Source organism: Triturus cristatus, chromosome 9, assembly GCF_964204655.1.
Source record: "Triturus cristatus chromosome 9, aTriCri1.1, whole genome shotgun sequence".
Lineage (NCBI taxonomy): Eukaryota > Metazoa > Chordata > Amphibia > Caudata > Salamandridae > Triturus > Triturus cristatus.
Genome location: NC_140592.1, coordinates 703,201,589 through 703,214,668, shown reverse-complemented (window position 1 = coordinate 703,214,668; position 13,080 = coordinate 703,201,589). Strand labels below are relative to the sequence as shown.

General features: G+C 42.2%; 1 protein-coding gene across 2 annotated transcripts in view; it reads left to right on the top strand.

Moving 5' to 3' along the window:
• SNX32 (sorting nexin 32) overlaps positions 1 to 13,080 on the top strand; it is a 288,534-nt gene that overhangs the window by 41,661 nt on the left and 233,793 nt on the right. For both annotated transcript variants that reach the window (XM_085625843.1, XM_085625844.1), the window contains exon 2: positions 11,466 to 11,570. In XM_085625843.1, the coding sequence (XP_085481969.1) occupies positions 11,466 to 11,570 (105 nt within the window). The remainder of the gene's footprint in view (positions 1 to 11,465; positions 11,571 to 13,080) is intronic.

Here is a 13,080-nt window from a genome sequence, read left to right as displayed (position 1 = left end):
AAAAATCCTTTTTATATACAATTTGTTTTCAGGGGTCATAATCTTAATTTCCCAATCTCAGTTTAGTAAAAACGCTCACTATGAATAATGTATAGCACATAACTTACTAGTACAGAGCAGATATTGGGTAGTACTTCACACACTGGTACTTATTTTATCAACCTCTAATAGGTGGGAGTCTCTGCATGTTCAGCATGAATCAGGACCTACAACCGTCTGAACCCAGCACATTGGCTCACTGAACCACCAAGAACACAAACCTGTATTCTTGAACAATTTGCAAATTCGATCACTAATTAATTTTCGTTAATACTTTGTCAAATCACAGGGGTTGCTCTTTCTCTAGCTACACCCCTCTCAATTTCCTTTTGCGACGCACCAATGGTGTTTCACATATTCACAGTCATTCAATCACACGCTTTTCCCAGCGCAAGCAACTCCCAAAACACAATTGACCATACCACAACCTTCTTATTCACTAATAGCTTACTTATATTCAACTGAGCAATCTTACCAACATACAATCTCACATCTACATGGCCGTGTTACATACACTCTCATATTTTATCCTGCAGGCATATATTCGCCACTCACACACATTTTCCAAAATAGCCGGCGCTTTTAACCAAGACAAAATGCAAAATAGGTGTACGCAACGTTTTCTGCAGTTCAACCTTTCCAAACTTGATGCATCCAAACAAACGAACCGAGCCCGTCGACTCCCGTTCGTGGAGAATTATTCAAAAAGGACCGACAAAATCACAACAAGCAGTCTTCCAACAGACTGGCAAGAGGCTGTCAGACAGGGGTAACCACGAACTGGACTACGGACCATCCCATGACCTTCCTGGTTCACCACTGAGACTGTTCTGGCGTGGTCCAAGCCACACTCCAGATATGTCTCATGGCTACCCAGTTTCAGCCACAGGCTTTCCCGAGTGCAATCCGGCCATGTGTTACACACAGGTAACAACTTAGGCATCTGATCAGTATCTCTAAATCATAAAAGATCCGTGGAGTCCCTACAGTCAGTCCCTAATGGACCACCCTGCAAAAACCCTCGATAATTCTCTTAGGGTCCTCATGACCCCTCAAATCAAATACAGTTAACTGTTCCAAATGCACCGCTTAACAGCGGGTGCTTCAAACAAATGCAATGATCATTCTTCAATGTACATGTACTTCAAATCAATACACTGCCGTACCAACCGGTTTTCAAATCCTTATTCCGTGTACAGCAAGTGTTTCAAATCATCAAAAATGCCTTGTTCACAACAAGTGCTTCAAATCAATCAATACAATTTCTACTCACCAGGTGCACCCAGAGACGAATGTTCCTTCTCCGCTGCCAACTTCTCTTGACCAACTCGGTCCGTTCCTGGGTTAAGCCCGTAGGACCCCGGTGAAGGGTGACTAGCAGCAGAGGGTTTCCCGCTCGAGCGCGCGGAGTGGAACCCTCGAGCTCGTTCTCTGCCCGCCCGACCGAAAACGCCCTCGGACCTACCACCCGATTACGGGGGAGGCCGGACCCTATCACGGGGACCCTTCGTGGTCGCCAAACTGTTGTATCCAAATCAATTATTCCAAGGGCCACACTTACCAGTGGCCCGCAATGTTAAGTTAAATAATAAGCAGTTGGCAACGTAGAAGGTTCAAGCGTTTATTGGCCATAACAGAACTCTATATAGAGGAGCCTCATCGACCCTCACCCATCAGGTGCGCCGAGGAAGACTGAAGAATTACAGTCAAAACCGGACAGATATACTTTCAGTGAATACATGAAGTCAGCACATGGAAATCTACAAGTTGGCTCGGAGGAGAGGAAGACCCATATTTGGCGCACATAGTTAGCTCAGCTCAGGCACAGGAATGTGCTTATCTCACAACTCGGCCTTGGGGCCTCAGACCGTTTACTTTCAGCTGCTCTTAGTAAATCACACTCCAAGAGGGAGGGGGGATTGTGCCATGCACGGAGCTACAGAACAAATGTCTGCATCAGAGGTCTTTCTGCCATTATCAATCTTCTATTTCTTATAACAAAAACATACAGAAACATCCATATTATAGACTTAACTGGAGGAAAGCAATGTAGCATAACAGGTCTCTTACTGAGAAGGCAAGAATAAGATAGAAGCTTCCACATCACAGAAACAATTCTATACACCTGAAGCTTGCACATTACAAAGATAGCTCAGTGGGTTGCAGCACATGAATAACAAACTGCGACTTCATATTGATTAGACATATTAGATACACTGGGCTTAACTATATATTTGACTCAATTACTTCATCCTAACCAGAGCATGATAAACTAAGGGCAAATGGTGGACAGAAAAGACCATGTGACCGAACAGCGAGGGAGCCTCAAACCAAAATGGCCGTCGTTCTGCTCCCGGCCCTTTTATCGCATTAGGCCTAACAGGAGTTTCGGACTATTGGTTAGGCTAAAACTAAGCGGACTGGTTTTAGATATACTGTGCTAATCATATATTAATATTTGGTCACCACATCTTTGTCTCATATATATAGCTTTATTTGCAAAGCACATAGAATTATGAAACAAAAGGATCATGTGAACTGTCATCGAAATTGTTTTTTTTTTTTTAAAAAGAGCTTTGCATAGAGTTTTGAGTATGGGCTTTGAGAATGTACAAGCAATAAAAACCAAGTCCATGTGAGTCGGTCATTCTACTGATACATCTAATTCGGTTCGCAGCGTGTGCTTAAAAATGTTGAGAATCTAATCTGTCATTAACCCGCTAGGTCGCACGTTGAAAGGCTGGGTTATAAAGGGAGCTGCATGTTGAAAGGCTGAGTCATATAAAGGGAGCTTGTAGTTCGCTTTACTAACCTAGGTGTGTTTATGCGATCTTATTTATTAACTTCACTTTTCTTTTAAAATGTGCTTTGGGTGGTCCTCACCATTACGCTCAGACTTTAGACATTTTGTCATTAGCCACATAACTACATGTATCACTTAGGTCCATAGAGCAGCCCAGCAAAGTAAAATGGCCTCTTTGGGAACTTTGTGTATTTTTTCAATAGTGGGATTTGGAGGACTGAATTCCTCCTTTTCCACCTGATTTAAAAATTAAAAGAATGTATTCATTTTAGAAATAGATAACAATGTCAGGTGACTGAAATAGAGAAACAATCTGAAGACAAAATGAGTGAAGTTAAGTACAAGATTAAAAATTAGAGGAAGAAGCTGCGGACTTGAAAGATTGGTTACCCTGTATGTTAAAATCCTAAAGAATTAGAAAACTGGTGAAACAACTTCAGGTTTCTTGGTTCCCCGAGGACTGCATGCAGGTATCAAATTGAAATTGTGTTCACATTATGATCCACAGAATACTTAGTTGAGCATATAGAGGTTTTAACCTTAATGCTAAACAAAGCAAGGATTTAAGATAAGTATAAGGTAAATAAGAAAGTCTTATTAATTAAGGAGACACAAAAAATAATAATTTCTATTTGTTTGATTTTAGTAGGGATGCAAAGAACCCCAGGTAATGACTCAATAAAATGAAATGGATGGCAAGGCCCATACATGGGTTGGCAATCTTGTTTTTATCCTTCTAAATAGGTCACACAGTCTTAACTAAAACTGCACATTAATTTTCATTTGTGTGGCTTACATAATAATGTATCCTCTTTGTCTCCCTATCACATATGATGTTTATGGTTCGACTGCACCCCTCAATCATTAAATTTCATTGGTTTAAATTTTCATTTCATTTTAAAATTTGCGATTGCAGGCATCTTCTTGTATCGTTTCTTACTTTGTGCCTGTCGTATTTATGTTTTTCATATTGTAATTCCAGTTGAAATTCACTCTCGCACCATATTCTTAAAGGTTTCATAAATATGTATGGCCATATTTAGAATTTTGAGGAAACAGGAATACAACCTATATATATTTTTTTCAACTTTGAGAAGTCTGAAATTATTTGAACTACAGCGGACTTTCTGATTTGAATATTGAGTGGGGTTTATGGTAAGAAAATCTTCACGCCCTTTTTGGTAGACATCTCTAGGAATTGGAACAGTTTTGTGTTTGTACCCATCCTCAGGTTTACAGCCCTACCCTTTTCTGTTCAATACTTTCTTTCTATACTTACTTTTGCTTGATTGTTCTAGCTTCTTAATCTCTACCCCATGTGAAATGTACAGATTATTACAGTTTTGTCTCTTTCAATCGTTAGCAATTTAGTATTTATGATTGTTTGTTTATCTGTTTTAGTTGTTGTGACTGAGCCAAATTTCTTTTTAAGCATTTACCCTTCAACGAAAGGATTCTGAGTTGATAATTGCAAATCACTTAAAAAACAAAAAATGTTTGAAAAAAAACCTTGAATCACTCCCAGATAGATTGACAATGGGAACCTGTAAAATACAGAAGACATTGTGCAATGCATGTTGTTATGACTATATGTCACTTTACATCCTAATGTATGGTGTGATAAATGAAAAATGGGCTACATTGTGTAAAGTATGAATGCGTGTGGGCGTCTTTGCAAAACAAACCCATAATCTTAGCGTACAGGTAAAACATAACTAGATTTTACTTTTGAGCAGCGGTGTGCATAGAATTTTTATATGCATGCACTGGTTTCAAAAGATCTTATATTCACCTATCCTTAGTTTTTTCAGTTTCCCGCTACAAGTTTTTCTCTGCCTCTGCCAAGTTTTTTCTCCACAGTTTGAGACCATTTTCAGCGCATTGCAACATATTTTTCACTCTAATTAAACTCACCTAATACAGATGATGACTGTAGACTTTTACTCTGCAAGTTTACCTTCTGCTGAGCTTTCACAAACACAAAGGCATTTTTTTTCAAGTTTACCATTTGGAGAGTTTTTCTGCATACAATGACGTATATTTTCATAAAACACGTGTATTTATTACAAAGAACAGCTCATTAACATAAAATAGCATGGAGAGTGGGGGTAGTGGTGCATGCTCCGTTTTTTGTAACATTTATCAAGGAAACCGCTTCAAGCATTGGCATAGCCAATAGGTCTCGCCTTTGGGACCTTATAAGGGTTTAGCCATGCAACAGTTGATGTTGTATCACCAAGGATATTGTGCTGTATAACTAAACACTAAACACTTATAAGGTCCCAAAGGCGAGACCTATTGGCTATGCCAATGCTTGTGTTTTTTTTTGTTTAAGAAGGGGCATTGGCCCCCTGGACCACTGCCTAGCCTTAAATAAAATGTTTTTTTAACATTCACAAAGGGGAATGTATTACCACTACACTTCTGTAGTCAGTAAAGTAATGTTTTGCGACCAGACTTTGGTCACAAAACATTAATACACACTATTCCTATTCCGTATTTGGAAGGGACGCCCTAAACATCCCCCTCCAAATACCAAATTAGTATTTATTCGCAATCCCACATAGCGATCCGGTAACATGTTACTGCGTCACATTTTGGGATTAATACTTACCAAAATGCTTTTTTGCATTTGCAAACGGCCCAATTCTGTGATTTAAGCTATTTGCAAATGCAAATAAGCTTGATACATCTGGGACTTAGTGTGTCGCAAATTGCAACCTACCTCAGTAATATTATGAGATAGGTCGATTTGCAACCCACTAGAAATTGCTCTTTTAAAAATAAAACAATCATACAGTATGAATTGCAATTCGGTAAGAACTGCAATTTGGAAATCGCAGTTACTAATTTTGATACATCTGCCCCTCAGAGAGCAGGCTAGAGACTCTGCCTGAAAGCAGGGGAGAGTATTAAATCTTCGGAAGAGCAGGAAAAAGTCTTCAGAGAATGCCCTGCACGGGGGACCAACTGGATGAGCAGCGGACAATCAAAAAAGTCACATTTTTATAAAGCCTTTCAAGAAACCCAAGAAGGGCTGACTTACCATCAACAGTGCCCCCAGAATCTCCCTCCTACAGTCCTACAGACCCCATAAAACAGCGTCAGGGCCTTTCTTACCTAGAAAGAGCCAAATTAGAGTTTCTTGTATTGTGCCTATTGTGAACATGTGCTCTGTCCATGAGCGTAAGTCCTTGAACTATCTCTAGAGTGAGCATAGTGATTATGATTGAGATCCAGGATTCCCACAAATAACAGGCATTTCATTAGCACTTTGGTGCTGCTGTGTCTCACTCATCAGTCCTGGAGTAGGAACTAGAGTCTGGCAAAGGGTTGTTCAGGCCATCTAGTGAATTATGACAAATTGCTGCGAGAGGACAATACACCTTGTTTATACTGGTTACAAGGAGAGCAAGCCAGGATAGAAGCTATTTAGAAGATTTATGGATGCCCACCTGTTCATATAGCTCTATATGTCTTCTCACTGTTACTTCTAAGTGCTGTACAGATTGAATTAATTGTTGAGGTTCAGGCTATAGCTCAAATTCAATCAGATGTGAACAGGGTCCCTGTTCAGCATGCCTCACTCGCTACCACCATATTTGAGGTTAGTCCAAGGAGAAGTTGAATTACTCAGTTTTTAAGAGCTACCTGAACTACAGGCCATGTGGTTCTAGCCCCAGGTGGTTTTAGGGCAATGTTAAAACAAAGAACAGATAGAGGGCCTAGAGTTGAGGCAGACCCTAGAGGCTTTGGCCTGAAAGTTCTACCCCTCCCCAAGTAACACTCTTTTTTTACAAGTTCTATACCGCCACTACCACAGTCAATTGAAGTAACCATTTGCACTAGCACCAGGGGGCATATGTTCAATAGTGGCTGCAAGGCAGGGATTTAGTAACTAACCAGAGAGCACAGCTAACCACCATGTGGATGTTTGTCCATAGGATCAGCAGCTTGCACAACCTAATATATGGTATTATCCATTGTCTTCATCCCTGGCACTATTAATCCAGAAGGGCAAGGCTCAATAGTGTTATCACTTGTTTTGAAAGATGGGTTGAAGTTATAAAGATTATGACTCAATGGTAAAAATCCACACTGGATCTTTTATTGCCTGGTCAATCATAATTCCTTTCAGAAATTCAAATATATATTTTTTGACCTTTGATTATTTTACAACAGGAGAAAGTCACAACCATCAAAATTGCCAACACACGTTTTGCAACAATTGATTATCTAGGTACTTCTTCAGGACACAGAGAAACAATTGTAACAATTTCCTTTTGCTTTCTGAAACTGAAATATTGACAATCTCAATTTCTCGTTTTTATAGCGGTTTAGAGAGATCCATTGTCAGGACTGGTATTATGATAATCTCCTCTTATATGTTCAAAATCTCATAAAGAGAAAGGATGCACTCCGATTTTTTTAATATGTTCAAAAATCCTAAAATGAATCAATGAATCAGTGAGTCTGGAGCTTTCTGCAAATAAGCTAAGTGGATGTTTGTTTCAATATTCTAGATACCCCTGAGGAAGGGCATAAATAGCCCGATATGCATTGGGTGAATAACGGTGTTGCTGTCTTGGATGAATTGGGTATTCCGACGCGCTGTTGAATAAAGCCTGGATGGGCAATTTCTTAGCGTTAAAAAAAAAATTGAATCATGACACCTTTGACGTGAATGGAGAAATTATTTGAAAGTTTTGAAAAGTAATATGGATTAACAAATGGATTAAAATGGATTCTCATGAAAAATGTGTTTATTGTGTAAATTGCGTACATGGCTGTGCGATCGTGTGGTGCCGCGAAACCACGCGCCAACAGTTTTCCAGTACTTTATCATGATCATATGCCATATGTGCCATTTCACATAGGGGCACGATAACCTGAATATCAAAGCGGTGTCAGGAATGGTGCTTATGCCGGAGCCAATCCCTCCCTTATTTTTATGTCTCGCCTTAGCCAGCGCTTTAGTGCTGCTCTGGCGAGAGCTTTAGTAAACGGGGATTTGGAAGTGCAAACTAGTGCTTTTCAGGTCTCCAAATACAGTGCATGTGCGCGGGGCGCGCGCCATTTGTCAGTCTGCCTGATCACTTTCACGGCCGCTTTGATGTTCTCAGTGAGCCGCACGGCCACTGAGAACATCAAAGCGGCCGCGAAAGTGCTCACCATTTGCCACCCCCTCCCTCACCATTTGCCACCCCATCCCTTATCCCACTTCCTGCTTGCTTTTTTTTTGTTGACTTTCGCGCGACCTGGACGGTGGAAACATCGGACTCTGTTTATACATCCACAGATCACAGTCCGCGATGTACGTACACCCTGTGTGGCTTAAACCCTCCTTAATATTTTTTCAAGGACCATCTCCTTCACCTTCTGCATGCTCCCTGAGTACACGGTGCACCACATGCCTAAATCTCTCGCTCTGTAAATAAACCCCAACATCCTAACAATATGTTTAGTCACTCGATCCACGATTTGCTTCCCACATACCCCCAACTAATTATCATACCGAAATCATTAATATTACAACATAGTAACTGGAGTAAGAGCCAGGAGCGGCTTCCTTGACAGCACAAGAAGAACCGTTCACTGCTGCACTACCCAGTCATTTCGGGTGCGCCCCCGATTCATTTTAGACAAACAAGCGAAACGCTCACGTACACAGATGGTAATAAAAACTAATTGAAACAGAAGGTACCCTGAACACTGATGCCTACATTATAAATTGACAATTTCACAATGTTGTGCGTGCGTCTGGTGTGTTCCTCTGTTGTGTGCTCTCCGCAGCAGCCACAATCTACGTTCAGTTTTTTCAGTGCCTGTGATATATTTTGCCCCTCAACGTCGCATTCCCTCCCCCTTCATCTATCACGGTGCTGCTGGGATGTTCGATTTTCTTTCTTTCTTTTAAAAATTGCCTTTCTCGTATCTTGTGGTGGATTGGCAGCGGGGGATATATCTGCCTCAGTGCTTTGTTGGGCTGCGAAGGAGGAGGCAGAAAGCAGTGCTTCGTGAGGACTCCGTTTTACCAGAATACAATCATTTTTTGATCTTCTGTGCAATTCATATCACAGTTGACATGTTGCTAGAATAAACCAACCCCTTCAATCAATTGCCTTGACCGCCCTTGAAATTCTAGGGCGGCCTCTCCTCCTCCACAGTCCTGATGAAGACCCGCTTGTGACACTCCACCAAGCGCCCATAGGGTTGAAACGTCGACGATCTATTTTGGCACAGATTGCAGGACATAGTTGCTATCAACTATATAATTTGTTTAACGTACTTGTCACTGCCTCTTGAATTTGGCCCTCCAAAACAAACCGCATCCCCCCCACTACCACCTCACTGCACTGTATATCTATATCACCACTGAGCACTACTATCTCACCATTGTGTATCACTGTATGAATTTTGAAGTGCAAAAATTCTGCAATGTATTTTTGTTGTATGTAATTTGGTTCGCATAACGAATGCTATCAATTCTGATACATAAATTAATGAAAAACCCTTTTTCTGTGTTCTTGTTCCTTCCCCCATTTGCTTAAGAAATGTTCTGGCTTTCAGAAATGTATCATATGTTATGCTGAAGTAACTACGGCTAACCGCAATACGCATTGTTTCTACCCAAGGGAACCATTGTTCTTTATATATCAAATACCCAGGTTCCTAGGGACACAGGGTCACCCCATTTTGTTAATATATAGCACAAGAGGCATGGTTGCGCTTTTCCCAATACCCCCTTCCCTGCTGCAAGAGCACTCGGAGACTCTTTACTCCAGCCTTGAATATCAGCTGCCTGGCATATCCTAAATATGTTTCAGCACCTGCTTGTCATAACTCATGATCCAATGGATGATGCAGGTTTTTGGAATTTTCCACAGAAACCTGGGTTGCACTTCAATCCAGCTACAAACGGATGTCAGGAAAGGAAGAATGTGTCCCGTTCTTATGGCTCAACATCTCTAACAGGGCAACATATAATCTAGCCCAGCACAATTGCCATCAGCATAGAAATGCCTAAATATACCCTGATGACAGCTGCCAGATGGTTCAGCTGATTCATCGAGAGGCGTCCTCTTTCCTTCAGAGTTATGTCTGGAAATCCCTCAGCCCAAAATCTCCACAAGAGATGAGTACTGTTGGAATCCCCGCGCCCCTAAAGACACCAAATGCATATGTACCTTTCTCCACGGACCAGATTACTTATCAAACAAGCATTTGCTATGCGATAGGTTACGCATTATTAACGTTTAATCTATTGGTGTTGCATTATTTAGCAATGCCAATAGCTCAAACTTTAATAATGCGAGACCTATTGCATTGCAAATGCTTGTTCTACTTAATGTCGGTTGATTGAGTTGGGTGGGCTGGAATTTTGTTCTTCTACAAGATGGATTTTCCTGGGTTGGTGAGTATCTAAGGTCTTCGAGGGGAACTGTATGCTGGCAACTTTCTGGAATATGGATCTGACAAGGAGCTAAAATCAAGGGGATTGGTCAGGATGCCCTAAATGTGGAGTTGTGAGGCTTCTAAGTACCACTTTACTTCCCCCCTCCTATAAACCACTTGTTTTGGTTTCTGGAATATATTCTGTCTAGCAATTATAAGCCCTCTTATTTATGTTGCACAGGAACCACCAGCCTAGCAATTGCTTGACTCGTTCGGCTAGTTAGAGGACCATGCCATCCAACCAAGAACCTGCTCAGGTACCCTTGGCATTCAGCACTTGTTTGGTCAACACTGTAAATCACATGCTTAATTTCAAGCATCTTAAAGCACCAGTGGCTGTATAACACAAGTGCCCCGGGGGCGCAAAGGGCGTTTGCTCCTGCTTTGCCCGCCCTGAGGCATTTTGGTATTACAGAAGGGGCTGCAGACGCTTGTGCGGCCCCTTCTGTAATACCGATAGCGCTGGCGCACTTAAAACGCCAACGCTATCTTCAGAGGGCGTTCACTCATTTGCATGTGGGAATCACTTTGCCTCTGCGCCCCCGCCATATTACAGACACGAGCGCAGAGGCAATGAAGCTCTCAGGAGGTGCATTGACAGTGCCCCACCTGAAAGCTGGTGCACTGTCGAGGCGCCCCCTGATTGCAGCCCTCTGGTGCATGGAAAGGTGGTCCCATGGACCCCCCCAGAGATCCTCTTGCAGGCGGGAGCAGTCACTGACTGCATATGCCTGCAGGTGGATCCCTAATCCCCTAAAAGTGCAGGCATGGAGTGACTTTACAGCAGCCACTACCTTTTTCACATTAATGTGCTGCCTTGGGAGCAATGCGAGTTTGCGGCTTTCCTGGGGGCAGGTCATTCACCATAATGTGGTCCATTTTCCTGGATTGCGCTAGGCACACTTTTTGAAAGGTGAACCCAGTACAATCCAGGAAAATGCGCCGCATCCATAATATGGCCTCAGTAGTGGTTGGCTTGACTTGCATTAATGCCCAAATGTTGCATTGTTCATATGTGTCAAGTATACACCCGTGAATAGTCAGCACTTACCCTGACCCTCAGGACATGCACATTTCCTCCAATGGAAAAAGGGAGATCCCTCCCTCCTTTGCGGTCTATGTTAACCTCTTTCAGTGGCTAAAACTCTCCCTTTTGTCAATCTTCCAGCTCCGCTCGGTGTCTGTAGACCTTCACAATGACTCTTCGCTTCAGGTGGAAATCTCCGATGCCGTCAGCGAGCGAGACAAGGTGAAGTTCACTGTCCAGACCAAGGTGAGCTTTTTACATTTTTGTGGAGTAGTGTCAGGATTTTGGTTTGCATTAATGGTGTGTGTGCTAGAGTTAAAGTTTATACTTGAAAAAGTGAAGCAAGCCTTATCAATGCTGTCATCCCTCAGTGTGAGAAGACTCCATAGGGGCAAATCCTGCTGTTCTTCCACTCGCACCTTTGCAGTAAAATTCACAGAAATGACTGTTCATTCCTTCTCCATTTGCTTGAAAGAACTGGCATGTGTGTTCACTTCTATAACTTTGTACCTATTACTGTGAGTTTATCAATACATTTCTCCCTTAAAACGCTCTTTCCAGAGCACTACACATGACTTAGGGGTTACTTTCAGAACCCCACCAGCTTCTTTCTACTACTAGGGTACTCTAATCAACATAGATGGATGACTGAGGTCAGCAATGTGTACTACGCCAATGATGTCCACCGAGAGAGTTTTGTGGCCTCCTGACGTATGTGGATGATTTTGATTGGGTGGCATAAGTATGGGCGAGAACTCTCCTGGAGTATTAGCATTTTATTTGATGGCACAGTGTGTCTGAGAGGGCCCTTTGTTTCAAAGCCTTCAAGTGTCTACCAACTGAATTCTGATGGAATATACATTCATATACTGTATACGTTTTTGGCAACCTTATGTGTTTTCCATACTTAACCATGCAGCGAAATTCTCCCCAAACCTCTGGTGTAATTTGCATTTTCTTAAATGTATCCTGTTATCTGTGTTTCCCTCAAGCCTGTATAATACTTTGTAATTTATCTGGCCTTTTCACACTATGCCTGTGCGACTACAAGGACAGTCCATACTAGATGCATCGTAGACAATTACCTAAGCCCTGCAGGACACACAGGGGCAAAGATTTTGTGTTTTATTCTGTCATAACAGCATTGTATGATTGGAAACTATTGTTATGATATTATGATCTCTTCTCTTCCATATTCATCCATTAAAGCTACCCATCTCCCATAATGCTCAACGCAATGTCCTGTATAAAGACAATGTTAGGTTGTATATGACGAAAATGCCAATAAAGCTTGTTTAAAAAAAGATACAAGGACAGTCCATCATTGCGTCCCCCTGCAAGCCCTTCCACAGGGAGGTGCGGCCACAGAGAGGCCATACTGGTTGGAGCAGCCCACGTCTGCCGGGGTCTGCTTCGGCCGCTCTGTCAGACTGAGGCAGCTGTGCACATCTGTGAAACCACTAATTGGCTCAGTCTGGAGGAAGAGGGGTTGGGTGAGATGCTGTCCACTGATCCTTACACCTCAGGGTCTTGTTAGCTGCTTCCCACGCACCCTATAGAGCAGAGGTATGCACACGACAAGAGTGAGGTATCAGGCTCAGCCTCCAGGAGGGCCCAAGATCAAACACAAGCTGGGGCACTCAATTGTTACCCCATGGCTTCAGACTAGGCAAGGGATGTATGTCATCAAGCACCAACAGTGTTAGACCCCACATCTTCCTTTTGACTGACTGAAAGGCCTGATGTCCTCCTATCA